Source organism: Zonotrichia leucophrys, chromosome 11 (genome assembly GCF_028769735.1).
Source record: "Zonotrichia leucophrys gambelii isolate GWCS_2022_RI chromosome 11, RI_Zleu_2.0, whole genome shotgun sequence".
Taxonomy (NCBI): domain Eukaryota; kingdom Metazoa; phylum Chordata; class Aves; order Passeriformes; family Passerellidae; genus Zonotrichia; species Zonotrichia leucophrys.
In genome coordinates this window covers 4722285-4747699 of record NC_088181.1, presented here as the reverse complement: position 1 = coordinate 4747699, position 25415 = coordinate 4722285, and the positions used below count along the sequence as shown (strand labels likewise).

The 25415-nt window shown below is 42.4% G+C and overlaps 1 protein-coding gene across 1 annotated transcript in view; it reads left to right on the top strand.

The window, feature by feature from the left end:
- Positions 1-25415, top strand: part of CMIP (c-Maf inducing protein) — a 130423-nt gene that overhangs the window by 44376 nt on the left and 60632 nt on the right. The window contains exon 2 of the mRNA XM_064723244.1: positions 24104-24229. Within this exon, the coding sequence (XP_064579314.1) occupies positions 24104-24229 (126 nt within the window). The remainder of the gene's footprint in view (positions 1-24103; positions 24230-25415) is intronic.

Here is a 25415-nt window from a genome sequence, read left to right as displayed (position 1 = left end):
CACCAAGAAGTGGGAAATCCCAGAAATGTTTGACTGCAAGAAACTTGGTCATATCTCAAGTATTTGTTAGATCTAAGTGGAACGTGGCTCTGTGCATTAAGTACAGATGAGTCTATTGCTTTCTTTTTGACTCTTTGTTTTGCAAGATTGAATGAGCAAGGCACTCAGTTCAACTGGCTGTTACCATGAAGTAGCTTCCTTATTCTTCTCTACTTCCCTTTTACCCTCTTTTCTTCTTTTACGGGCTGAAAGGTTTTCTGACCAAAGTTGATTTTGGAGTTGTGATGACATTTTGGTTAATTGCAGGCCTTAGAGATTGATATCCTGAAATGTCTCATCTGTCACACTTGTTGCTCATTTGATTGCTCTTTGTCAACATCTTGCTGTTCCTATGACACCTAGAATGCGAACTCGTTTATGTTTTGCACAGAAAAGTTAGTAAACATTTTGCTAGAGGCTGACAGCAAGGACAACAACACTTAATCTCCAATCAACAACTTTTACCACAGGTTGGGCAGGAAGCAACACCCATGCTGTGCATTTACTGCCTGGCCCTCAGAGCAGGCACGTGGCTGTTTCCAATCACACAGCAATCGATTTTTGTTGGAGGCAGCAGCTGTGCATGAGAGGGAACCCTGAGGTGTCTCTTCCTCCTGGTCTGTGTCTCTCTGCCTTTGTTTGCTCACTGGCAGTGCTGACCTTCAGATCATTTCTCTCATCTTGGCGCTGACTTCTTGAGCCAGCAGCGATTGCTAACACAAGCATCCCAAAAATATAGAGCTAGATGGAAAAATGCATCACCCATGTCTCAGGCCAGAATTTTTGCTGGGAGAATTGGTGATTTTTTAGGGAATCAGTGGGATTTGGTGGCTCACCTGCCCATCTCTGTTCAAGGCACGCTGCAGTGCCTGTTTTCATCAGTGAAGTGAAAGACTCCTTGATGAGTCTTCTCTTTAGGTTTCTATTTATTTATTTAATTTATCTTCGCTCTGGTGCTCCTCTCTGCAGGTACTTCGTACTTTTAAAAACAGAAGCAAACATGCTGTGTTAGCTACAGCAGATAAAGCAACTGTGTAAATACACAGTGACCACACTTTGGAGCCCCTTTGTTGGAACAGCCACTTTATGAGTGATTCCACTGTTCCTCAGCAACCAGCCTTGGTGCAGGAGTTCTGCTTTTCAGTTCTGCATATGGGCTCACCCTTTTCTTTCTGACTCAGCTGGAGGAGAAAATGTGTCTGTCATCTGATTTTTTTTCTCCTTTCTCAGACAAAAGGATTTCTTTGGGATAACCTTATCGGTGATAGATATTTGTAGATCAGAATTGCACAAAAGGCAAGTGCCTATCTTTGTTGTGTTCACCACTGAACATGCTAATTCAGATGTGTGTGGGGATGGTCAGCTGGTTCCTCACTGCAGCTGTAGGCTCACATGCTGGTGCTTCCCAGTTTTGCAGTTTTGCCTTTCACACTTGCCTTTATGGTACAGCAGTAAAGGTCTGGCAGAGACAGGAGTCCTGGGTGTAGGCTCTGCTGCGAGGATTTGCATGAATTCAAGAAGCCTTTTACTGATATATCCTTTTCCTTGAATTAAAATCAGTGTTCAGGACATCAGGTAGCTTTCTTAAGTTACGACTCAGGGTGTGACCACAGGATTCCTGCAGCCTTCCCTGACATCCCTCCTGATGCCGTGCCTCTCTCCAGGCCCTCCAGTTGCTGGCGTCAATGGCAGCAGATCAAGGTTTCCCTCACCTTGCCCTGAGTCAAGAGGGAGGCATTGAGAGAGCCCTGGTTTGGCTGTGTGTGAAGCAGAGAACCACTTTTATTGCCTGCTGGCTCCTGGGACCAAGCCACAGCGGGCTGCACCACAGGCTCCAGCGCTCAGGGAAGCTGCTGGGACAGCGCAGGCCTCTTGATGTTGGAGCTCCTCAGAGGAGCTGGTCTGGTGTGGTGCTTCCAGCAGCCTGGTGCCCTTTCATCTCCTCCACAAGGAATGTGGAAGTGCACCGCAGTTGCACACATGATAATGTGTGGGTTAGCCTTGTTTGCAAGAGCTGCAAATTTTTTGTTGTTCTTTCTCATATAAATGCTAGCAGATGTAAGCAGCGGTCTCCTTGAAAGACTGTCATGAGGAAGGGAGCCTTTGCATTTACAACCCATCTAAATATATAAATTGAAATAAACATTTTAACAAGAGACAGGCCATAAACAGTCTTGGGAGAGTGCTCTGTCCTTTAAAGACTGAGCTTTTTTATTTTCCCCATTTTATTCTCTGACAGATGCCAAATGCACAAAAGGAGGATTTCAGTGATGGCATGTGGAGCTGGTGTATATGATTGCTTCTCAAACAGGTTGTTTCTCATTTCCCCAGTGCCAGCTCTTTGGGGAAAACTTTGTTCTGTCATTTTCATTTTAATGTTTTTTTGAAATAGGGAGCAAAACCAGAGTGGCATGCAATCTTAGTTGCAAAACTTTTTGTGGAACACTTGTTACAAAGGATGTGATTCATTTACTAGTAGGTAAGAGTGAGGGATTTATATTCTCCCATTTATATACTTAGAGATACCTAGGGCATACACAGGCTGACAGATGCAGCAACCTCTAGCAGACCTGAGCCTTCTGCTAAGGCCACTGTATCCTGTTGTGTCCCAAATGGCACTGGACATCTGGGCTCTTGGGGACAAAACATTTTGGGAAGAGCTCTTGCAGCACCTTGGGAACCTGTGGGCAAGCCATTTTTTTAACCTTCTTAATGATTTGGTCTGTAAGAAGAGATGATTTGTGTCATGCCTTAGTTTTCCTGAAGAAAAGTGGGGATGGTACCATAACCCATTAGAGTTGCTACCAGGAACATTTGTGTGGATCAGAAGCAAAACAGGCCTTTTCAGTTTCTTCTAGATTTATATACTCTTTGTCCTTCCAGTGAGGGGAAATTAGGTTTGATTTGATTGTTTAAAGTGGTTGGCAGGATTTGCACCTCGTTGCAAATCATAAAATAAATTCCCTTGTGGTTATGTTGCTGCTTCTTACTTAAATGGTCTCTGCGGCCATTTAACCAATAAATTCCAGTAACAGCTGACATGTTTGAGATAGAGGAGAAAAAAAACACCCCTTAATATTTAGGACTCCAACAGAGACTTTGCCTTTTCATTTTGAGTTTATCATCTTCGTGCAATTGGAGGTCATCCAGACTACCATAACCCTTTGGGTAGAAGGAAACATGATGCACTTACCTGTGTCCTTTTCCTACATTTTCTTCACATTGCCAGTCTATAAAATGTCCCTTATCTGTATTTCTCTGTGTAACAGACATGATAAAAGAGCTCTGGCTGGGTGTTGCTTCACAGTTTGGTGTGTGTATTTCACCCAGTAAATCCAACCTACTGGAATTAATAATTTCTGAGAGGATTCACTGAGATTTACTTACCTTCTTTGTGTTTTAAATTGTTGTCTAGAAACATAGTTTGTACTACGCCTCAAGTACTACGACCAGCTTTACAAAAAGATAGTAACATCAGTTTCTGCTCCATTTGTTGTGTCCTGTCCTTCTGGAATCTGGGGAGCTGGGGGGGAGGAACAGATGGGGAGACCATCTCTTCTGCAGAAGCGTGGGTGAAGGAACATTTGCCTCTGTGAGCGGCCACATTTCTTGGCCACTTCCTGAGCGGGAGCTGCCAATCCCTGTTTTACCTCCAAGGAGCAACCGGAGCCCTCAGGAAACACACCAGCTCCCTGTGTGCAAAGGTATGCCAGAAGGGGAGACCTCAGCTGAGCTGAGTCAAACATCAGACCTCCCCAGCCACGCACTGCTTCCCTCATTCCTCTCCCCTCTTGCAGGAAACCAAGGCTGCCTCTGTTTATCCGCACCCTCATCACACAGTCAGAGAGCCCTGGGCTTCAGTTTCCACTTCAAAGGCGGCGCTGGCTGCTGTGTTGGAGATGGAGCCTGATAATTTTGGTTGTGAGTGGCTGGTATGTTCCTCCGGCTGGAATTCCGGCTGGCAGCCCTGCCATGAGCTCATCCCAGGGCACAGGGCTGGAAAAAAGGGCTCCTTGCAGTGCTCTGCCCTTGTGGTGAGACCACCTCTAAGAGATCCCGTGCCAGTCATTTCTGGCTCTCTCCACACATGCCCTTTGAAAAGGTGCTGGCTGCTGCCAGCTGTGATGGTGGTTTTTGTGCTGTGTCTGCTAGGAATTGGAATCAGGGAAACCTGTGGGGTTTGTAAGGAGAGAAAAGAAAAGAATATATGTGTGTTGCATTGCACTGCACGCCATGGAAAGCCAATAGATTGTGTATATCTTTCAAGAGAAAGCATTTGGCCTGGTCCAACTGGTACGTGCAACCATATTTTTAGATGTACAGCAAGGTAGCACTGGAAGAAACCAACTTGGGATTTGGGTTTTAGGTGCTGTGTGCAGTGGCTTGTGCAATAGTACAGCTACTCAGAGGATCTCTTGAAGTGTAACTGTGCTTGCTCATTCAGTGGTCAGAGTACAGGAAGTTCATGTTGGTGTGTGGTGTGTTTTTTTTTTTAAAGGTTTTGGTAAAGTAATAGATACATCATAGGAAATGACGTGGCTTCTAGCTAATCCCAGGATTTGTCCTCTGCTTTCTTCTAAAATGCAGCATTTACTTTAAAAAGCTGTTATGCAGCTATATAAACCAAAGTGCACACGTGTGTCTTACATTTTGGAATCAAACCCACCCTGTCTTATTTTGAACCTTTGAGAAAAGCGATTAGAGTTTTAATTACACTTTCCAGCCATGTAAATTGCAGAGTTAATTGTGTACATCAGCATTGTCTGACCTAGTTCTGCTACCCTGCCTTTCATCTGTGGATCTCCAAGTGCCTTGCAAAGAAAATTCCTTCATATGAGGAGATGGGGAACCTGGGACACAGAGGAACAAAGCAGAGACCCAGCCTGACAGTGACTGAGCCCCAGGGGGAAGCAAGGGTTTCTGAGTCTCAGTGGGCTGAGTAGTCCTTACCTTTTGTACAAGTGCCCACCATTGCTGAATTCTTGCCTGCCCTTGCTCTTCATGCTGTGAAACTGCAAACCCATCTTTTTCTAGAAGATTTGTCTTGCATTTCTTATCCTAACTGAATGGATGTTGGATGTTGTTTCCTTCTAAGCCATTCAGATTTTGTTACAATATGTAGTTCTGGAGATTGCTATTGCATGTAAATTAGGTTTGTGTTTTCTGTTGAGTTTTGTATTTCCTTTGATGCTGTGACACCTCCCATTTTCTCTAGGGCTGGCAGTAGTATAGTAGGGAAACACAGAGCAGTCATGTTGCCTTTCATTTTTGGCCTTTTTTTCCCGAAATTGATTGGTGAAATAGTGGCTTGCTGACACACAGATCTGTGACGTAGGTAAATAATCCCACATATGGTTAGCCAAGGCTTTGCCTGTCTGAGTGGAGGGCGGTTATTATTATTTTGCAATGTGTAAGCTGATCTTTTCTCTGAAATTGAAATCTAAAGGTAGCTTTCTGATAGGGATCAGTGGCAGTTGCACATTGCTCTGAAATGTATCAGTTTTAGCCCTGATGAAAGATGTTTGCTTATCTGCTTCCAGAATCAGATGTTTCTGTTTATCTACAGAGCTGGAGTATCAACAATACAGACTCCCACTACTACACACCCCATCCCTTGCTCGCTGGGGACAGCCTCCGAGGTCAGAGGTGCTTCAGCACTCCTGACCCAATTTTTCCTTTGGCCTCCATTCTGACTTTGCTCGTGTCACTCCATGCCAAGCATGGTTGTGCTAGACAGTGGTTTTTACCAGGCTTTTTCCTGCAGAAGCAAACAGAAAGCAAAGCTTTCTATTTGCTGTGTTCCAAGATTTTGGAATAAAGAAATTAAGTGGGATAGACAACGAGATTTGGAGGCTGAATGACGTTGCTTTCCTTCTGTTCGTTGATAACCAGCTGTCCCTTTGCAAAGCCCCAGTGCCGTGTTCACAACGAGAGCTTTCGTATCAGGAGCAGGAGTGTGAGTGCTGTCCCCTGGCCTAGGGGACATGTTCCTCCTGAATTGGTCCACGTGATGTAAATCACAGGGATACATCCTGCATGCTCTTGCTGTGTGAAGCACCCACAGTCAGTATTGACGGGCACGCTGGTGCTTGGGATGTGCATCTTCTGTGATCCCGGGGTGTTGCCTGTGCTTTGTCAAAAGCTGGCACCAGTACAATTTATGGACTGATTGAGCTAAATGAGCTATTAACATTGTTTCAACTTAAAACTGGTCAAAACAAGGGGTTCTGCTTGCTGGCATAAGCAGGCTACAGGCCCATTGGTAGTAGTGGTGGGCAGGGTGTGTGTGTGAGCCGGTTGCGCTGTGTTCAGGGTAGTGCTGGTATCTGCACTTTACTACCCTGGCTGTGCTGTGACAGCATCCCAGGAGCCTCTGATTTATTAGGAAAAGGTTCTCTTTGCTGGTAAGGAGACAATGTTAGTTAAGAATCTTGAGCTTGGTTGTGCCTGCAAGGATGTGGAAGTCACAGGCTGAATGGTTGCTTTGTAAAACTGGCACGTAGTGTAAGCTTGTACCAAACCACGTTGTGAGCGGTGCTGTCCTTGCTTTTGCCAAGCTAATTTAGGCAGTTTGAGAAAATAAGCTCAGCTGTTGTGTGCTACTTTGTGATAAGGCATCTTATGTGTGAGATGATTTTAGTTTGACAGATTCTTCAAGTTTGGGGCCGTGCCTTTTTTGCTACTCTACAGAAAATGAAGTGAAGCAGCTAGTTCTCTGTGGTAGCAAATGGGTTTGGGTAATTCAGGTTTTTTTTTACATATTTGGCTTCCTTTGGGCAAAAATAAAAGAAACTGATGACAGAGGGCAGATTCTGAGTACGAAATATTTCAAAATGAGCTAAACAAGAAATTCTGCAGGTAGACAGTGATACATTACCAGGCTTAAGGCATGGCCTAAAGGAAGGTGCATGAAACCTAAAAACCTTCAAGAGCCTTAAAGGTCAAAGCAGCCTGTTGAAATCATCAGAACAGATTTCTGGAAGCTGGGGCAAAGTTGCTGGAAGGGCAGTAACATGCTGGTCAGCTTAGGAGCTGATGAGCTCCTCTCCCTCATTGTGCAATTAAAGCAGTTCTGATTTTTCAGATGGGATTGCTTGGAAGCTCTGCCTGCCTCCCTGGGATGAGTTGAGCTGCAGATGTCAGTGAGATGACAGAAGGCTCCTGGAGTCCCCCTTGCTGAGCCCTGGTCAGGGAGCACCATTGGAGCACGCAGGGTCAGCCTTCATCTCCCTGCAGGGCTGGCCAAAACCAGGCTTTTAACACCAAACCTGCGCTCAGGGCTTGCTCCCTGCAGGTTTTTCTCTGCTTTCTCCAGGAATAAGGAGCAGAAAGTCCAGTTGCTGACGTCTTTGAGCTTCTGCTGAAGCAATTAGGGAGTGCTGGTGGCAGAGTGCAGCTCGGGAAGGCCGTGTGAGGGAGGAAGCTCTGGGCTTGAGAGTGGTTTCATAATCTTGGGGGGGAAGGCAGAGCGCGTCACTGCGGACAAACGGCTTCAAGAGTGGCACATCAGAGCCCTGATACAGAGCAGTAAATACAGCTCTCCCTGCACTCCTGGCTGCTCTGCTGGCCCAGCAGCTGATACTGCTGGAATGTGGAGAGTTGGTGGGTGTGTGAAAAGTGCAGATTTCTCCCTGGAGGGGGACTTGCTCTGAGTGGTGGCCAGAGTTGTGAGGCTGGGCTGTGACAGCTCTCTCCTCTCTGGGATGCTTTCTCTGGATCCTTGGCACCTGAGCTTGCTGAGAAAGGCAAAAGCTGAATGAACACAGTCAGCTGCTGTTAACACCCCAAACACAGAGGGTCTCTTGTCCCCAACCAGAGCATCAACCATATAAGCATCATTTGTTGTCCAGGCTTTGTCTGATGTTCGGTGAATAATGATAAAACTCATCTTGCCTGCAGGAAGAGATGGATTGCAGCCATCAGAAAAATAGAGGAATAGAAATATATTTCCATTCAGAAATATATATGAATTATCTGACTTCTTTTTTTTATCCCCCTCAATCTAAGAATTAGGGGAAAAGCAGTTCTTTTTGATGACACATTGTTATGTATTTGGTTATCTCATATGGTCTCTTTTTGGTTATGTGTTCCTTATCTAAGCTTTTTTCTTTGTAGTTTGGAGTCTCCAACATATATGTGTTGTAAGAGCTCACAGTCCAAAAATTAACATCATGCTGCCTGCTGTCATTGCTTTTGTGACAGCACAAAAAGCTGAGGAATAACATGAATGAAAGCTAGTGAATCAAAGTGGCAAAGACAAGATACTACTCCTAAGAATTATTTGTGTCATGTGTAAAAAATAATTTTTCTCTCAGGCTGAAAAGGAGAAATAGATGTTAGAAATCAGAAAAAAAAAAAGCGCTTTTATTTAACAAAAATAAAGCTACTGTTTAAGTGTTAGTTTTAAATGGGAAGCAAAGCATGAAACCACAGGCAATTTGTGTGTGTGCAGTGTTGCAAAAGACACAAAAGAGACTGCCAAGCACAGCAAACCCAAATTTGAGGGGCGAGTGTTCAGAAAGGGTGTCCAGAAATGCACAGCAAAATCTGACAGGAATGCTGTGCTTTTCTCCTTGTTCTTTTTAAGCATGCAGAGAATGGATGTTAAGCTCCCCTTGTGTGTATTTAAGGTCACTGTCTCTAACTCACACCCTTGTGTGCAGGCACATGCTGGGTAGGAGCGGAAGCATTTGCTGGAACACATTCAGAGAGCCCAGATCCTGACTGGGTGTTGCTGAAATTTCCATGCTGATTTTTAAATAGTTTCTCATCTGCACAAATCAAGTTCTGTCGTTACTTGTCTTTTGACATTGTAGACATCAAACTTCAAAGGCTTTCTTTGACTGCCAGGTAAAATATTGGCATCCTCTAATTTCTAATAGTCGCTAAAATGAAAGAGTGTTACAGGTTCTGAGCTGGAAGGAGTAAGTTTTGATTGTGTTAGAATACAACTGGAATGAGAAATCTCATTTGTTCTTTGAGACTAATTTACAAAGAATTTGGGTAGAGCAGGAAGACTTGAGTTTTCTGTTTTCAGTATTGAAATAGGAACCTGATTCTGCAGACACATAATTTGTTATTCTGCATTATAGAAACACATTGTTTTCACAAAAGGGAATTAAACCCCTGAGAAATAAACCATTTTCAATTCTGCTCCTTCTCACCATATGGTGGTTTTACTCTTCAGTTTCTGTGAATGAGTTATGCACAAATTATAAAGTGCAGTGTTGTAGAATGAGAGTACAAAGACCTGCCATTATGTTTGCCAGATCAGTGCTTTCAGTTTTTCAGTGTTCTTGCCCTATTCAGAAATTTAAGGCTTATATTTGAACATTGGCTGTAGAAAGTTGTCCTAGATTTCCTTCTTCCTGTAGCAGAGATATTGTTGCATGTTGTGGATGAGCTCTTGCCAGCATCTGAGAAGATGTAATTTCTGATCAGTCTCACTGGATTTGCAAATTTACTGTTCTGTTAGTGGAGATTTTGCTAGAAATTAAAAGAACGAGATAGCAATTTTTCTATTTGACTGGGGGAGTTTGTGCTTTTTCAACCTCTGCTTTTACCATTTCTGATGGATGGTGGTAAACTCATCTCTAAATACTGTTTTAGATAAACAGTAGTGAAAGAAGAGACTTGTAAAAACTGACAGGTTCACATAGTAAGGTTCCATATTTGGTGAGAGCAGCAGAGTGACTGTGTCCCCTCAGCTGTGATTGCCATTAGCTCTGGGTTCCTGGTGCATTATACAGCACCAATTAATGCTAAAGCAAACTAAACAAAAAAAACCAAAAAAAAAAAAAAAAAAAAAAAAAAAACCAAAAAAAAACCAGGCAAAAAACCTTCTAAGGAAAACATGTAATATTTCTATAGGGTATTTTTAACTGTTTATTGGAGACTTTAGCATGGAGTTAGTTTTGTCTCAGGTGCTGCAGTGAACCTGGGTTCTAGGGAGAGAGCAGGACTCCTGTTAACAGTGGGAGAGATGACTGCTGCTGTCTGCCAGTTCTGCAATCCCCATTTTAAATTCTGCTAAAACCCACTTGATGTCAACACTTTGGGATCCTGCATTCCCAAAGCTTTTTCTGTTAGAACCAAAACAGGAGCATGGAGGAACCTGTGCCTGGCTGACTCTGAATGTTAGCACAATGTGCACGAGCCTGGCCACATGAACAAGTTAGATCAGAAGTGCAGTTTTTGCCACATGGATGTCTGTTTTCTGGGCAGTGAACTGTCTGGGTTTGGCTCTGGTGTCATGCTGAAATGCCAGAACTGGAATACAGAAACCAGGACACCTGATTTGAGTCTTAGCATTTGATTCACTGAGAGCTGGATTTTCCTGGGCTTCATTTCATTGCTCATTGGAATTGGAGAAGCCAAGACTCAGATTTATCAAATTCTTGGGTTTCATGTATGTTTTTAATGATATCCCCAGAGCATTTTGGGGCCATTCAGAAGAAAAAGGAAGATATGCAGGAGTGTGTACTTCCTATTTTCCATAATGCAGTTGCATATACTACATTTACTTTAGTATTTACATAACTCAGAGGGACATGTTTTAGCCTCTTGAATTCTGTCTGCAGTCTGAATTCACACCTTTGATGCTTTCCTTTGTGGAGAGCATTAGACTTGGTTATAGGTCAATACAAAACTGTCATAGAGCATCACCTGAATCATCTCCATCCTCAGCCTGGTTCAGTCTCAGCCTTCTTAAAGACATGCTGATGGTTCAGCTGCTGATTTCTGTCTCCAGATAATGTCAGTCCATACTAATGAATGTCATTAATTGATTAAAATGGTTTATGAGATGACTGAGATTTCAAGGAGTCCAAACCTCAAGTATAATGGCAGAGGAGCTGCTGATCATCTGTGACAGGGCTGGAGTAATTTCTGGGAATGGTCTGATAACTTGCATCCAAGATTCCTGTAGAACTGTCATTTTGAAGGCATTTTAATTAGATGTTGTGGAGAGCAATTGTGTGATGTGGATTATTAGGGAGAAAAGTAAATTCCATAAAGCTTTGGTCACCGTGGGTTTTCTTTTTTTCCCTGAACCTTCAGCACCTGTGGACTGCAGATGCTCAGGGCAGGTTTGAATGCTGGAAACTGGACCAATAGGATCAAGGGTTGTATTCATCCTGCTAGTGAAATGGATGAATTTTTGCACCTGTGTATATGCCTTAAACATTTTTTGGCACCACAAGTGTCATCTTCATCTCTTCTCATCCAACATTTTAATGGTCTGCCACGGCTCTTTATGCTTTTGTAATGTTGATGGATAGTTCTCATAACGTGCCTTGTCAATAGCTCTGTTTATTTGTCGTGGCAGAGTTGCAAGCCTGTGCTACTTCATTCTCAGCAAGGACAATACAGTTGCCATTCTTCTTTGTTCTAGGATGATTTTTTCCTGCTAGGAAAACTGAATGGGTGCAGCATTAGTCAGGGACCGTAGTTTTTAACGCCTGAGAAGAAACATTGTGATTGTCTAGCCTGACGTCTTCAAAACCTCATCCAGCAAGTTTGGCATTGACTTGTAATTTGCAGCTCACAAGCTTTTCATTCTGTTCATGAATGTGTGAGGGAACAAATGACAAGTTTAGGGGTTGAGTCTCAGTTCTTTACTCATGTGATAAAGGTTGTTGCAGCCACTGGTTGCTTGTTGAAGTACCTGGGCTTCTAAATTGAGTTCACCAACAGTTTTCCTAATGATTTGCCCAAGGTGCTTGTAGTTACTGAAGGACAGAGTTATATTTCCTTTTCTTCACCTGAGTAAAACCTGGTGCAGCTACTGAAATAACCAGTTTGAGTCCTCATGATGAAGCCTTGTTCTTGAAAGTACCAGGACTTGTATTCATCCTGAAGAGAGTTTTCTCTCCGCAATGTGGTTGATTCCTGTGTGCATCTGCAGCTGTATTTTTAGAGCTGGATGTAATATTTCTAGAGACAATAATATACTTAATCTAGTGCTAGATTACTGCCAGGATTAGATGTGGAGGGCTGTGTTTTTAGAAGTGCTGTTAGAATTCAGTGGTATCTACAGTTTCCAGCTCCATGTCACAGCCTCACAAATGAACAATATACTGGAAAGAAATGGAAACAATTTCATTAAAATATTAATAAAAATAAAAGAATAGGGAGGCTGATGACTAGGTATACCTTCCTGGTGAGCAGGCATGTAGAGACAGTGAGCTTAGATGAGATAAAAAAGCAAATGGGAGACAAGAATTTCAGAGGTGTGGTTTATCTGGCACTGGGGTTGTGGCTGAGCTGGTAATGCTCTGATATGCACCAGATACACTCACAGGCAGTTCCACCTTTGAAAATAAGATTGTCCTTCTTCATGCCTAATCCTTGCATCACAGGAATGGCTCCAAATGTACAGTAAAACCTTTGATCTGTGCTTCGAGAGTGGTGCTGGCAGAAAATCATGAGGATTGGCTGCGGAGGCGTTGGGATGTGGGTCAGACTGAAACTTTCTATCGGCACTTTGGATCTGAGTCTGACTTTTTTTGGTTTTTTTGCTTTCCAAAGAGCAAGATTTGAGGTTAAGTTTCTGAACTGAAATCTGAAGCAGAGAAGCATTTTCCTCAGTTGTTCTCTGAAATTTTGAGTTGAATTTAGGGATCCAAAATCTTGAAAATGTTGAAGTGTTTGGAAATAACCTGCAGTGCTGTTTACAGTGTTGAATTTGGTTTTGGTTTCTGTTTTATTAATTTACAGTAAGACCTGGTAATTTGTTGCAAGAAAACAAGAACAGAATCTGATTTGATATTCAAAGATCTGTATTTTAAAATTATATATTTTACAGAAACAGAAAGCAAAAAGGTCGTTTTTAGCAGGATGCAGGATACAGAAAAAACCAGGTTATTTTGCAAGCTTTGTATTTCCTTTCCAATAATAATACTTCCCTAAAATGACTTGATAACATCTAGTTAAAGCTTGCAGAGCACTTGGGCCTTTTTCAGAGGTTAAACACGGATGCTGTGCCTTATTTTAGGAGGCTTTATATTTATTTGACCTGTTTCTTTGTCTCTGGGGAAATTAATAAACAAATCTCTATATAAAGCATTATTCCGTAAAAAATACCTGGAAAGGTGTAAGTCGGAAAATGATGCTAGTTATTATTGATTTTTAGCCCTTCATACTCATTCTGCTCAGGTTAATTGCTGGTAAGCCACATTTTTCAACATGATAGTGCCATGAGAGGCTGTTAGTGCTGTAGGAACATGTAGCCAAGGCAATTCCAAGGTCAGTGTTAGGACTGTGAGCCGTGCAGCAGTTGTGTCATACAGTGACGTGGTGGCATTTGTGGATTTTAATTACATAGTGCAGGGCAGGAGCACTTATCCCCTTTTTCCATTCCTGCTTTGAGTAAAGCTGATGCAAGCAGCAGTGGGCAAAATGCAGGATGTGTGTTCAGGTGTAGAGTTCAAACATGCATCTAATTTGGAAGCTTTTGTATTCTGCTGAAACCAAAATTTCACCAAGGGGAAGCAAGTCATGTTTTCATCAGTGTTTAGAGTGCACATCCCAACACTCACTGGTGGCTGGGATGGATTGAATTCAGATTTACCATGAAATGCTAATGTGCTTCGGTAGTATTGGCTTCCTGTTAGAAAATCTGTGGCCAGTTTAATTTTGGGCAAGCAGTTCATTGATGACATTGAGATTTCCTTGGTGGAAATTTCCTAGGCTCATAGTAGGAACTGTTCATTGAGGTCAAAGCCATGGACAAGTGCACTTTCTTCCCTGACTGGAAAACTCAGTCTTACAAACCTGTGTTTGCAATATTGAAGGTTTTACAGAAATGAGGTATTTCCTTTAGAGACGGTAAATAAATTAATACAGAAATCCTGATAGAAGACAAGGGTGTTGCTGCAGAATTATGCACAGACCTGACAATGCAATTGAGCTTGAAAACCAAAACATTGTTGCCAAAGGTGGGAGTGAAACTTGCAGCCTTTGTGCTGACACAACCTGAAAGTTCAGCTTGTCTTAAAGGCTGGAGTTATTTAAAATCAGATTTTTCATGTGAAACTGGAAGGGGCTGGGAGGGGAAATCACCCTAATCTAGTATGCAAAATGCTGGTTTGGGAGGGTGTTTTTCACTGAATGTGTCACTCTCAAGTGCATAAGCCATCTCTGTGTTGATTGATTGTGTGCTATACAATTTTTCCCACCAGCATTGTGGCTTCTATATGGTCTGGGAATATAAGCAAGGCCAAGCAGACAGGCACAGGAACTCCAGAAAGCTGATTTTTCCTGCAGCCTGGGCATCACTTGTATTTATTTTCACCTTCAGGTGTGCATCACTAGCCGCTGGCTGGGCAGGTAACTGGGTTTTTCCAAAATTCCATCCCCCAGAGATGGATGTGGATGGTCTGGTGTGCTGTGGGAGCCCCTGGCCGGTCTCAGGCAGTACCAGGGAGGGCAGGTGCATCTGTTTCGTTGCCCACCAGTGGGCCCTGTGTCAGAGCCTGCAGAGGAAACAACTGAGTGTGTCTTGTTGAGGGCTGAATCATCCTGTTGGAACAGAAAATGCTGTTGGAGGACTGAGGTGGCTTAGTTTTCCAAAACACACTGAGACAGACGAGCAGTGCACGATGCATTAGCTCCTGATAAACAGGGCTTCTCTGGAAGGCATCTCTTCAAAGCTGTGTGCTCTGGGATCCCTGGGGGAACTATTGCAGTTCCTCGGAATTCTTCTCCAGCCTTTCAGGAGCCACCCTGATGAAAGGGCTTGCCAGTTTCATAGTGCCTAATTGTAGGGCTGTTCTCTGTTCTGCTTTTCAAAGTGTGTCTCTGGAGATGATGATAAGGACACCTTTCTTGAAAAAGGAGCTTGCTAGACTATTAAATGTTGTATTGAAACAAAAAGTCTGCTAGTTGGGTATGCCAGTTTCATACCACTTCATTCTCCATGAGCACAATGCCTTTGTGATTTTAGCTACAAATTTAATTACTTTTTTTCTTAAACCGAAGTGTCGCTTTGCTTTGCATAGTATCCTTTGCATTGTATCTTTTTGCACAGTAAGAGAACTTAAAAAAGGTAATTTAGGTTCTAGCTAGTGTTTTGTGTCCTCTCCATTATGCATTTCCCAGTCGACTGACACTTTTCTCCAGTATTTACTCTGGTATTTCACTGCAGTTGCCCTCTCCTTCTGCAGTCCCTCACTTTCTCCCTTCCTCAGAGGATTTGCACATACTTCAGCCAGCTCTGTTTGAACAGCAGCACTCCCCGCAGTACAAACAGCCAGTCAGATGTTAAACAATGAGGGAGAGCAGCCCTGGAGGAGGTACCGGGTGGTTCCAGGCTCTGCAGGAGGGAAGGAAAGGGCACTTTTCCATTCCTGTCCTTCTCTAGTGCTGAGAGACACAGAAACAGGGGAAATCACTGCTGCAGACATGAGGGATGAATATCACTTGAAATTAAATAGACCTGTCCAAGTTATTGTGGGAGGTAAGACAGGGCAGACAAAGCACTGTCACTTTAAGCACGTTTTCCCACCTCCTCCTGTAGCAGAAGGTGATTCCAAATGGCTCTGACTCATCCCCAGGAGGTGCCTGTTGTTTTTTTTCCCTAATAACAGTGTGAGTTTAGTGAGACTGTCATTAGCAGGATATCTATAGCTTTTTTGAAGGCTTTGCTGCATGTCCTTTCTCTTCTCTATGTACAGCACAGAGCTGTGTTAATATTTTTCCTGGGAACTCAAGACCTGCTCATATTTTCTCCAAAAACTATGAGATAAGAGCATTCCCTATGGGGAATTCAGAAGATTAGCTGGGTTACTGCACTCCTTGTTCTGTACTTGTTCATCAAATTGAGATTGGATGTGGTTTCCTGGGAATTGCAGGGTTAAGGGTGCATTGAAAAGAAAAGGGAAAATTTGTTAATGGAAATTGTTTGATTATTGCAGTGTCTAAGGGATTCACTGTTCTACAGGTAGAAGGCATGGGCATGATAAGTTATGTTGGAGAATGCTTCTTGAAAAACAGAACTTAATGTATATTTTATTTATGCTGTGTTTAATTTTGCAACAATTTATTTTCTTGTAAATAAAGTGTAGTAAGAAATGAGCCGGTACGAGCATTGAGTGGTGAGAAGTGTCAATATTGTAGAGTCCATGATTCAGACTCTGTGTTTCTAATGGGACCTGAGATCCTGGATAGCTCAGCTTCTTACAAATTCAGTAATTTACACTTGAATGGCCTTTCGGGTTCAGTTCATATTCCCAGGTGACAGAGGTGAATGTGTTGCTTCCCTCACAGCTGCCTTCAGCCTTTCTGCTTTGTAAAGCCCAGAAATTTTCCATGGGAGGAGCAGATCCTTGCACAGCGGATGTGACCCCACTGATAACAAATGTGGTTTCCTTCTTCACCTTTTGTTGACCCAACAGAGATAGTGAACAGCAGGCTTTGGGGATCTGCAAACCAGAAGTAAAAACCACTGCAAGTGCAAGGATGATCTGCAATAGGAACAGTACCTAAACCAGTTCTGAAGAACCAGCTGCACAGAGATCTCCTGTTCACAGCACACACCAGCTTCCAGTTACTCAACAGACTGATTATCCAGGTGCCACCTTTGTGTCTGCAAGCAGCTAATGACCTTTCACTCCCAGCTCTCAGAGCTGCCCCTGCTTAAAGCAGTCATTAAAGGGTGGCATTTTAATCCAGCATGCATTGTGTCTGCTTGGTCTGAAATCCTTACGTGGAACCCTCTCTTCTCTCTGATTTAGCAGCACTCGATGCATTTCATGGAGTGTGACACAGCTGATTTGTGGAAAAGAGAATTGGTAATAGGGAGCAGCCTTGAACAAGGATGTGGTTTTGTTTTCTGTTAAATCATGGTTGCTATAGTGACCCAAGATCTATTTAGCTCTCTGTAGGTATATCATATTCTGGGCAAAAGTTAGGGATATTTCAATATTCCTCTAACAACTGTCTTACAGAAGTAGGTGTGTGTGTAGTCTTTCTGAAAGAAGTCCCAGGATCTCTTACTGCTGCTCCTGTGAGTACCTGCTGTATTTTGGCTGGTGGTGTCCCTTCTTGGCTGAAGTAATTTCAAGGAAGTTGGATAAATAACTTACCCATCTTGTCAAGGTTGGGGAGTGTTTCTTCCCAAAGGAGAGCTTCATGGACTGCAGTGATAAATGCAAAAATATGGAGGACATGAACCCTGCTAAGGAGTGGTCATTCTTATGAATCTGTGACCCAGTTTTGGAGGAGGAGGATGTTTTTGAAGCTGATTCACTTGGTTGGAGTCATGAAGTCTGAGTTCTTCTCCCACATCTCTTGGGCTTCTCATGTTCCCTCAGGTGAGATCAAGAGCATGGTGCAGCTACAACCTCAACTGAGATTTTCTTCTTCTCAGCTGGAAAGTGGGGATAGTAATTCTGCTCTCTGAGTTCTTCACATTCCCTGGGAGGTGCTGAAGTCTTGAGTGCACGCGTGGAGAGCTGCTGCTCCAAGCAGAGATGCTCCACCTGGCAGGGCAGTCAGGCCAGTGGCTGTGAAAGTCTCATTGTGTCTGGCACGCTGTGTCAAACACAACTCCTCCCTTTCCTCATTTCTGGCCTGGGACCAATTCCTGCCCCTTGGCAATGGTTTGGCAGATTTGGGCACTATCTCAGTGGTAAGCTGTGGTCACCTGGCAGCGTGTCCTCATCCCTATCAGCAGAGGTCTGAAAGCAGGAGACAAGGTTTCTTTGATCAACTTCACCTTAGAGCTTTTTGGGCATCAGCATGGCAACCAATTTAACATTCAGTGAAGTCTCAGGAGGAATTCCTTTTGTCTTTTCAAGCTGGCCAGAGAGAAAGGGTTGATTTCTTACAGGCTGCTTAGACAAGGTCATATTGATAATGGGCCTCTTTGGAAAGTCTTCAAGATATATCTTATTTTACTCCCAGGAATTCAAATCAGTGAACCTTCAGAAGTGCTTCTTCACCTGGGTTTGACAGTAAAATAGAAGAATGTCCTTGTTAAAAAAAAAAAATCTATGTGAATTTCAGCTAAATAATATATTTTTCCTTCTTACTTGACTCCTCTGTCATGGTACATATTCCATTATATGACCTGAATTTCCCTTTTTCTTAATAATGAACTTCTGTGCTTTTAACTTGCTTCAGATCTGAATTAATTTGAAACTCTTCCCACTGCTGGTGTCTGCTGCACAGGTTTTACATATTTTAAGCTCATGTGTCCTAATATTGAGAGCAGTTTTTTCTTGTCAGCTCTTTGATGGACAGTTTTGGTCTGTCCCTTTGCTAAAGCTCCACAGAACTGATATTTCAGCCCCACTGCTGACTGGGAGGGATTACTTTTTCTGCACAGTGTGGGGTAAGCTGTTTCTTACTGGCAGCTCTTATATTTTTATCAGTTTTGTAAGGTTAATTAATGCAACAGCCTCCAGTCTTGGTTGTGTTAAATATTTAGAGGAAGGAAGAGATTTATGCACATTTTTGCTGCTGAGCTAGATTTGGTTGAACTTCTGTTGGATTTCTGAGTAAAGATTCCCAGCTTGGATAAATCAGTGAAGTTCCAGTGATTTATTTTGGATGACCAGCTCTGTGGAGGATCTGGTCTCCCTCAATGAAATCTTGTCACTGCACCTGAGCTGCTTTGCCCTGGGAATATGACAGTTGCTGCTGTGTTTTTGTGTAGAGAATGTGGGATATATTTCTGCTGTCTTTTACCACTGTGTAGCTGTAAAGAAAGGCAGGTGTGTGTGTGCATTTATACACACAGAGACATGCATGGCTGTTTATACACAGAATTGTGCTGGAAAACCCCCTCCCACTTTTTCCTATCATCACCACTGAACTAATACACCCTCAGCTTTGACTCTGAAGATTTGGGTCGCAGTGTCTCAATATATTTCCATTTACCAAAAAATTTCAAACCCAACCAACCAAACCCTCACCAAGCATCAATACCCAACGTGGAGATACTTAGGGACAGTGCAACTCCAAGCAGAAATAATTTAGATTTCCCAGTGGGAGACCCCATGGAGTCTTGGATTGAGCACCCATCTCACTACAAAGAGCAGGTGGAATCTTTTCTTGTGGTCCAACACATAAAATCACCTACTTACCTGGAGGAGTGGGGAGGGAATGGCTATAATGGGCAGGCTGGGGGACCACAAAGTCTGCTGGATTAGATGAGAATGTTGTTCCAAGAAAGCTCAGAAATACATTTGTGTAGTTTTGAGGCAGAGTTGGGTGTCTTCTTGCTGTTAGTCTTTTTGTCTGTTTTGTTATCAGGTTAATCTCCATGAGATTAACATTGACTCGCTCAAGTCAATGACAAGTGAGCGTGGCAGTAAATTCTTCCATGTCAAGAAAAAGACAAATTGTACTGTACTGCATATTGTGGTATAGTACTGCTAATTGCTGAATTTGATAAATGTCTCCTGATAGGTTCTGTAGTTAATGAGCAAAGATGTTAATTGCCCTTATCTGAAATATCTGTAGTTGCAGGGACTTTCTGTGGAGCCATGGATGTCTTCTAACAGAGATTTATTTCGAATCAGCCATTGTTTTCAGCAGTTTCAGAGTCCATTACCCTTCAGTATCAACTGAATAGTCTCCACCTCCATCAAAGTTTTGAGAGCTCTTCCTGTGTGTTATTTAGCAGGTCTGAATCTTATTTGGGTATGAAAAACTTACATGTGGCACAGCATGCTCAGCATCCTGGGCTGCAGCAGGAGCATGGCTCATTCTCAAGAGCAGCCAAGAGAGAAATAAGCACCTGACAGCAGAAGAGAGAGGGTCTGGAACAGCCCCATTTCCCCCCCACCATCTGGAGAATTTAATTGGGAAAATCATTCTCCCTTGTTGTTGTGTTGGTGGGAGTTGTCAGACTAAGTATGTTTTAGTGCAAATAACCATCTCTATTTGTAGAATTCATCTTTTCTGGGTGCCTTCTTTAGAAAATATGCAGCTGAAGATTTAGTGCATTATTATATGAGTAAGTGCATACAAGCCTCATATTAACAATGGACGTCATGTTTATTCTTTCCCTTTTAGAATTTCCCATGGAAACAAGTGGGCAGATTTTTGCATTATTGAGTAGTTTGCTGCTGCTGACTTTTCCCAGAAACACAAGAGAAAACCAGGCTTACGCAGGAACCTACATGTTCTTCCAGTTTTGGGAGCACTGGATTCCCCTAAGATTTGATTTGTAGTAGGTTTTGGTGTGTGCCTATTCTGGTGCAGAGTTTCAGAGCTGTATGATTAATAAATCTTTGTGGAATTGAAAAAAGACCAAGTTAAAACATACCTGATTTCCCAGCAGAGAAGTTGCATATTTTGTTAGGGGCTAAAGGTTACTGGGAAGAGAAGAATGTTTCCTTATGAGGTTTTTGTTTGTTGTAAGAAATTGCATTTTCATTTATTAATCTCTTACAGTTTTTCAGAACATATTCAACAGCAAACAGCCAGAAGTTCAAACTGTAACTGTAAATCTGTAAGCTGACATGTGTAGATTCTCTGGCCAAACTTTCTTAAGCCAGGATTAATTTTGTAGAGTGAAATAGAAAAGTCCATTATCTTGCTTCGTTTCACAGATATCAGACTTTGCCAGGAAATATAAATCTCCTTTCAAAAATGACAACTATAAAAATAAGAATTAATGTTTTCTTAAATAAAGGCATTTTCAACTGAGCTTGACATACTGCTGTTCAAGATGCTGTGGCTTTAGACTGTCTGATACCAATAATTAAACTGAGGTATTCAGGTCCTCAGCTCCCCCTTCCAAATGATGTGCTGCCCCTAAGTTATGTTAACATACTATTTTCTGTTTCATGTTAGAAATGGGGCTGAAGGAGCTCAGAAGTAATCTGGCACAAGCTGGATGGGTTCCCTGATCTGCCTGACGCCACAGCCAGACAAATATTTGTACGGGCAGAGGCAGAGACAAAGTGGGTGGATGGAGGTGGGAATGCTGCTTAAGACTGGTATTCATGCCAGATGCTTCTCAGTGGTGACCCACTGAAGATCTAGCTCATTATTGGTGTTTTCAAACCTCTGAATCCACATTTCTGGCCTGGTGTGTTGTTGTGATTTGACTTTCCCATGGAGAGACCCGGGGTGAGGATGCAGTTCTGGGGGGTGGGTGCAGGCGTGAGAATGTGCAGCCCTGGCACTGCTCATTTATCAACCACAATGATTCACTGTGATTGACGTTCACGTACCTGAATGTCAGAATAACCTGTGTTTTAAGAGAAACCAGTGACTCAGGCTGTGGTTTTACCTCAGACCACTTCCTGATAAATGGCTGAACTGTGCTTAGTCTTGAGAAAACACTGCTGAGGAGCACAGCTCTGTGCTTGTATCTGTTTAGGAGCTGGCCCTGTGTGTGGAGAGATGAGGGAAAGGACCCCTTTGTGTGGGACTGACCTTCCCCTTGTGGGTGCCGTGGTCTCTGTGAGGAGCACCACAGCTCTGTGAGCTCAGCTCTGTTTTGGGGCTTCCTCAGGGCCTTTCTGCCCAGCACTGATGTTGGAGTATGGTCCTCAGTGTTGGACAGCAAAATTTTAAGGGGCTTTATACAGTGATAAATTACTGTGCTTTAGACTCTCTCTTTTGTGAAATAGAGGTGAAGCTGCCTATAACTTGTGCTTTCAGAACTGAAAATATTTCATTTCTTAAAAGATTGTGTTTTAGTGAAATCAGAAGCAATGCATGTGATGATGCTTCCAGGGATTGAAGTATATTTAGGCTAATAATTTTTTTAGTAAGATAGCAAACAACTGTATGTGTGTTGTGTGGCTAGATGAAAGGTGTGGACATGGGATCATGTGAATGCTGCATAAAGTGCCTCATTGGCTTTCATTTAGACTGATTGATTGACCATTTTATGGTTTAGGTAGTCTTCCCATCCCTGCCAAACTGCAGAACTCTGCTCCTCCATTCTCCTAAAGGAGAAGGACTGTCCTGTGAGAAGAGATCTATGCCTGGGATGAAATCCTTGTGTATGGCTACAGAGCTGTGCTTCAACTGGCTCAGTTGTCTTTAACGCTGTTTAAGTGGATGATTTAAGGTATAGGAGGAACTTCTCTTGGAAACAGCTTCTGTGAGAATTCCTCCAATCCTCTTTGAAGTTAATAGAGGGTATTAAGGCCAGTCAGCACCTTCTTAAAAGAGAAATTTAAATTCCTTTGATTCATTTCATTTTTATTTGCATTAACTGCTTCTGGACCTCTCCCTTCTCCAGTCTTTCAGAGCATGTTTTTGATAACTTTGCCCCCTGAGCATACTAGATTTTATGTTGCCTGTTTTGATATTTTTCCCTGAGTGTTGTAATGCTGATTACCAGAGGATCTTGGGCCTTTGGCTTCCTGTGAGAACGAGATAATTACTCTCCAGTAGGCAACTCATGACGTACAGTATCAGTATTAAGCCACTGGGATTCCAGTCACCAGTGTAGAACAATATTGTGGGTAAATGAATAAGCAGAAGTTTATCATACTTCCTGCATAACAAGGTTTTCGTTAAAGAGACAGTGAAAATTGTTTTCACCCAGGGCTGGTGCAGAGTGAGCGCTGCAGCAACAACCGTTAGGGAGAGAGATATTGAGGTTGGGTTCTGTGGCTGGCTGGGTTTTTCTTGCTGAAAAGACAGCTGAATTCTTGTGGCAGCAAAGGTGGGTGACAGGGCTGTCACTGCATTTCTGGTGGATGACGTTCATGGGCTTAGAAACATGTATGAAATGTAGAACTCCAAAGGACGGTTTCCAGATGCACCACCTACTTAACTTATGGAAGAAAGTTGTACCAATTAGAAGTAGAGACGTTCCAAATGCAATTTGCTTATTTCACACTCGCCCCCAGGAATCCTGTGTTGTGATTTTTAGGAGCTGGCCTTGTTTGACCCTGAAATAGATGTGGTTGCCTCCCTTGCCTTCGTTATTTCAAGACTGTCAGTTAAAAATAACTTATGCATTGGGCACAGTGGGAGTGAGTTTGAGAAGTTGAAGTTATATGTAAATCAGAAATAGTGAGAAAATAATTCATAAATGTAATGAGCTCTATTCTCTTGAAAGACACGGTCAAGTCTATGGTTTATCCATGAGGTGGGATTAATTATTTTTGTATGAAACTGGTTTCTCTGCCACAGCAGTACTGATCAGTTCACTTATGCTGTAGCACAGCAAAGTAAATGATGCCTTTGGAGGACCTCTGTTAAATATTCAATTACTTTAAAAATGACTTGCATAAAGTACAGAGTATGTATGCTTACTCAATAGATACACAGCTATAGCACTGTGTATTTACTTAGTTTAAGATATAATTTCATGTAGGCTTGCATAGATAGATTTATATTTCATCTTATCTCAGAGATAATTGTACTTCTGTAATGCCTAAGAATTAAAGGGATACTAAGAAGTACTTTCATGTTTAAGTTTGTCTTCCTGCAACTACCAGTTTGTATTGTACATTTAAGTGCAAAATGCAGTTACTTACTTGTGTTTTAGTTGTGACTTTCATTTTAAACTGGACATCAGCACTCTCTTCAGGAAACCACTGCTTATCTGTAGGCCAAGATGAGAATGTTGGTTGCTTTGCTTTTGCTTGAGTCTGAAACTTGAGGGCTGCATCTTTGGAGCCCCAAGAACCACTGTCAAGTGAAGGAATCTGGATCTTGGTGATGCGGTTGATCAGAATTGCAGCTGGGAAATGTGTGGAATAAAGCAACCTTGCAATGGGACAGTGCTGATCTGTCTGTGTGACTGAGGTGCTTCTGCATGGACAGACCCTTCATAGCTGAGTTCAACCTGCAATTAGGTGCCATTGATTTTTGGGTCCAGGACAGGTTGACATTTGTGTATTTCACTGGCCTGGTTTTGTTTTTATGTGGGTGATCTTAACACTTGAATGAGTTGGAGGAAGGTGGCTGGATGGGTCTCTCTTGAATGACCTGGGAAGGAAGTTTGCTTTTCAGTTTGATTTTGCAGATATTTTCAACACCAAGCGTAATTTTCATAGTGCTGTTCTTACTTGGAAATTGTGAAACTTGTGATGGCTAAATAAACATTTTTTTTTTCCCTTCTCCTTTTGTTTTCTTGCAGCCAACTGGGTACATGGAAAACTCCATTTCCTACAGTGCTATTGAAGATGTTCAACTGCTCTCCTGGGAGAATGCCCCTAAGTACTGTTTACAGCTCACAATCCCGGGGGGTACTGTCCTACTGCAGGTACATAAACATAAAAGTACAACTTCATTTCTCTCTTGCTCTGAACCTCCTTCAACTTCTTTCTGTTTCCTCTGCATGAAATCTTAATTAGATGGACTCAGAAAAGGCAGAGAACTTGCTGCTGTCAAATTATCTAACCACCAGAAAATTTGCTCAGGGTGATAGCTCTGAAGCTCTTTGTGGGTGTTCAACAGTCAGAATGGAAATTTTGGGCCATAGTGATTAAACCTTCTTGCTGAATTTGTGCAGCAAAGTGGTGCTCTGTGTAAAGGCACATTGATATGGGCCTGGAATGATTGTATTTTTACATACAGTCCTATTCCTGCATGAAAAAAGTTGAGTTTCATCCTTGAATTAATATAGGAAACCCAGAATTGCACTGGAACTAAAAGATACCTATTAAAAAAAATTCAATCATCACTGAAATATTTCAGTATATTTGTATGGATGTCTATATATGCTGGTTCTCTGAAGTGTTGTTTTCAAAAAGAAGACACTGTGTTTACATTATTCCAGATTTCTTCATCCACTTGAGGCTTTATAGGCCCCCTTAGGTCACTGCAAGTTTTTAGTGACAGAAAAGCACTCCACAGCACTGAGCTTTGGAAATACTCTGGAGTAAGTAGGAAAAGCTGCATTGCCCCCAAAGAGCTTTGAAAGGTCATTACTTAAAAATACCAAACTGGCTTCAGCTTAACTCTTGCATGGTTCTCTCTCATGTTGCTGTACATTGTTTTGTGAAGATAGTTTATCTGTTACCCTTTGGATTTTACTTTTTCAGTGGATTATACAGCCATGACTGTGGTGTATGTGTATTTCATCCAGGTGGGAAGACAAGCCATGATTTCCCAACAGCTAAATTAGGGCCCTCAATATTGTTAAAATCTTCCTTGCCTAATGCATTAGTGGAATTAATTAGACAGAAAGTTGTCTAAATTTCTCAAGTTGGATGATTTTCTCATGATAATTTTAATTCTGCTTTTTCCATTAATTTCCCTAGTGGTGCTAGCATTTAAGTTTATATCTATTTCAACAGATGAAATAGTTGCACCTGCCTTTCCAAATTCTGTTTCCAAGTCTTTATTCTGTAGTTTATGGCAGCTGCCTTTTTGGGTCTGTACAAGATAAAACTTGAACCCACAGCTTCTTGCTGAGTGGAAAGGAAACTGGTAGGGGTAGACAGGCT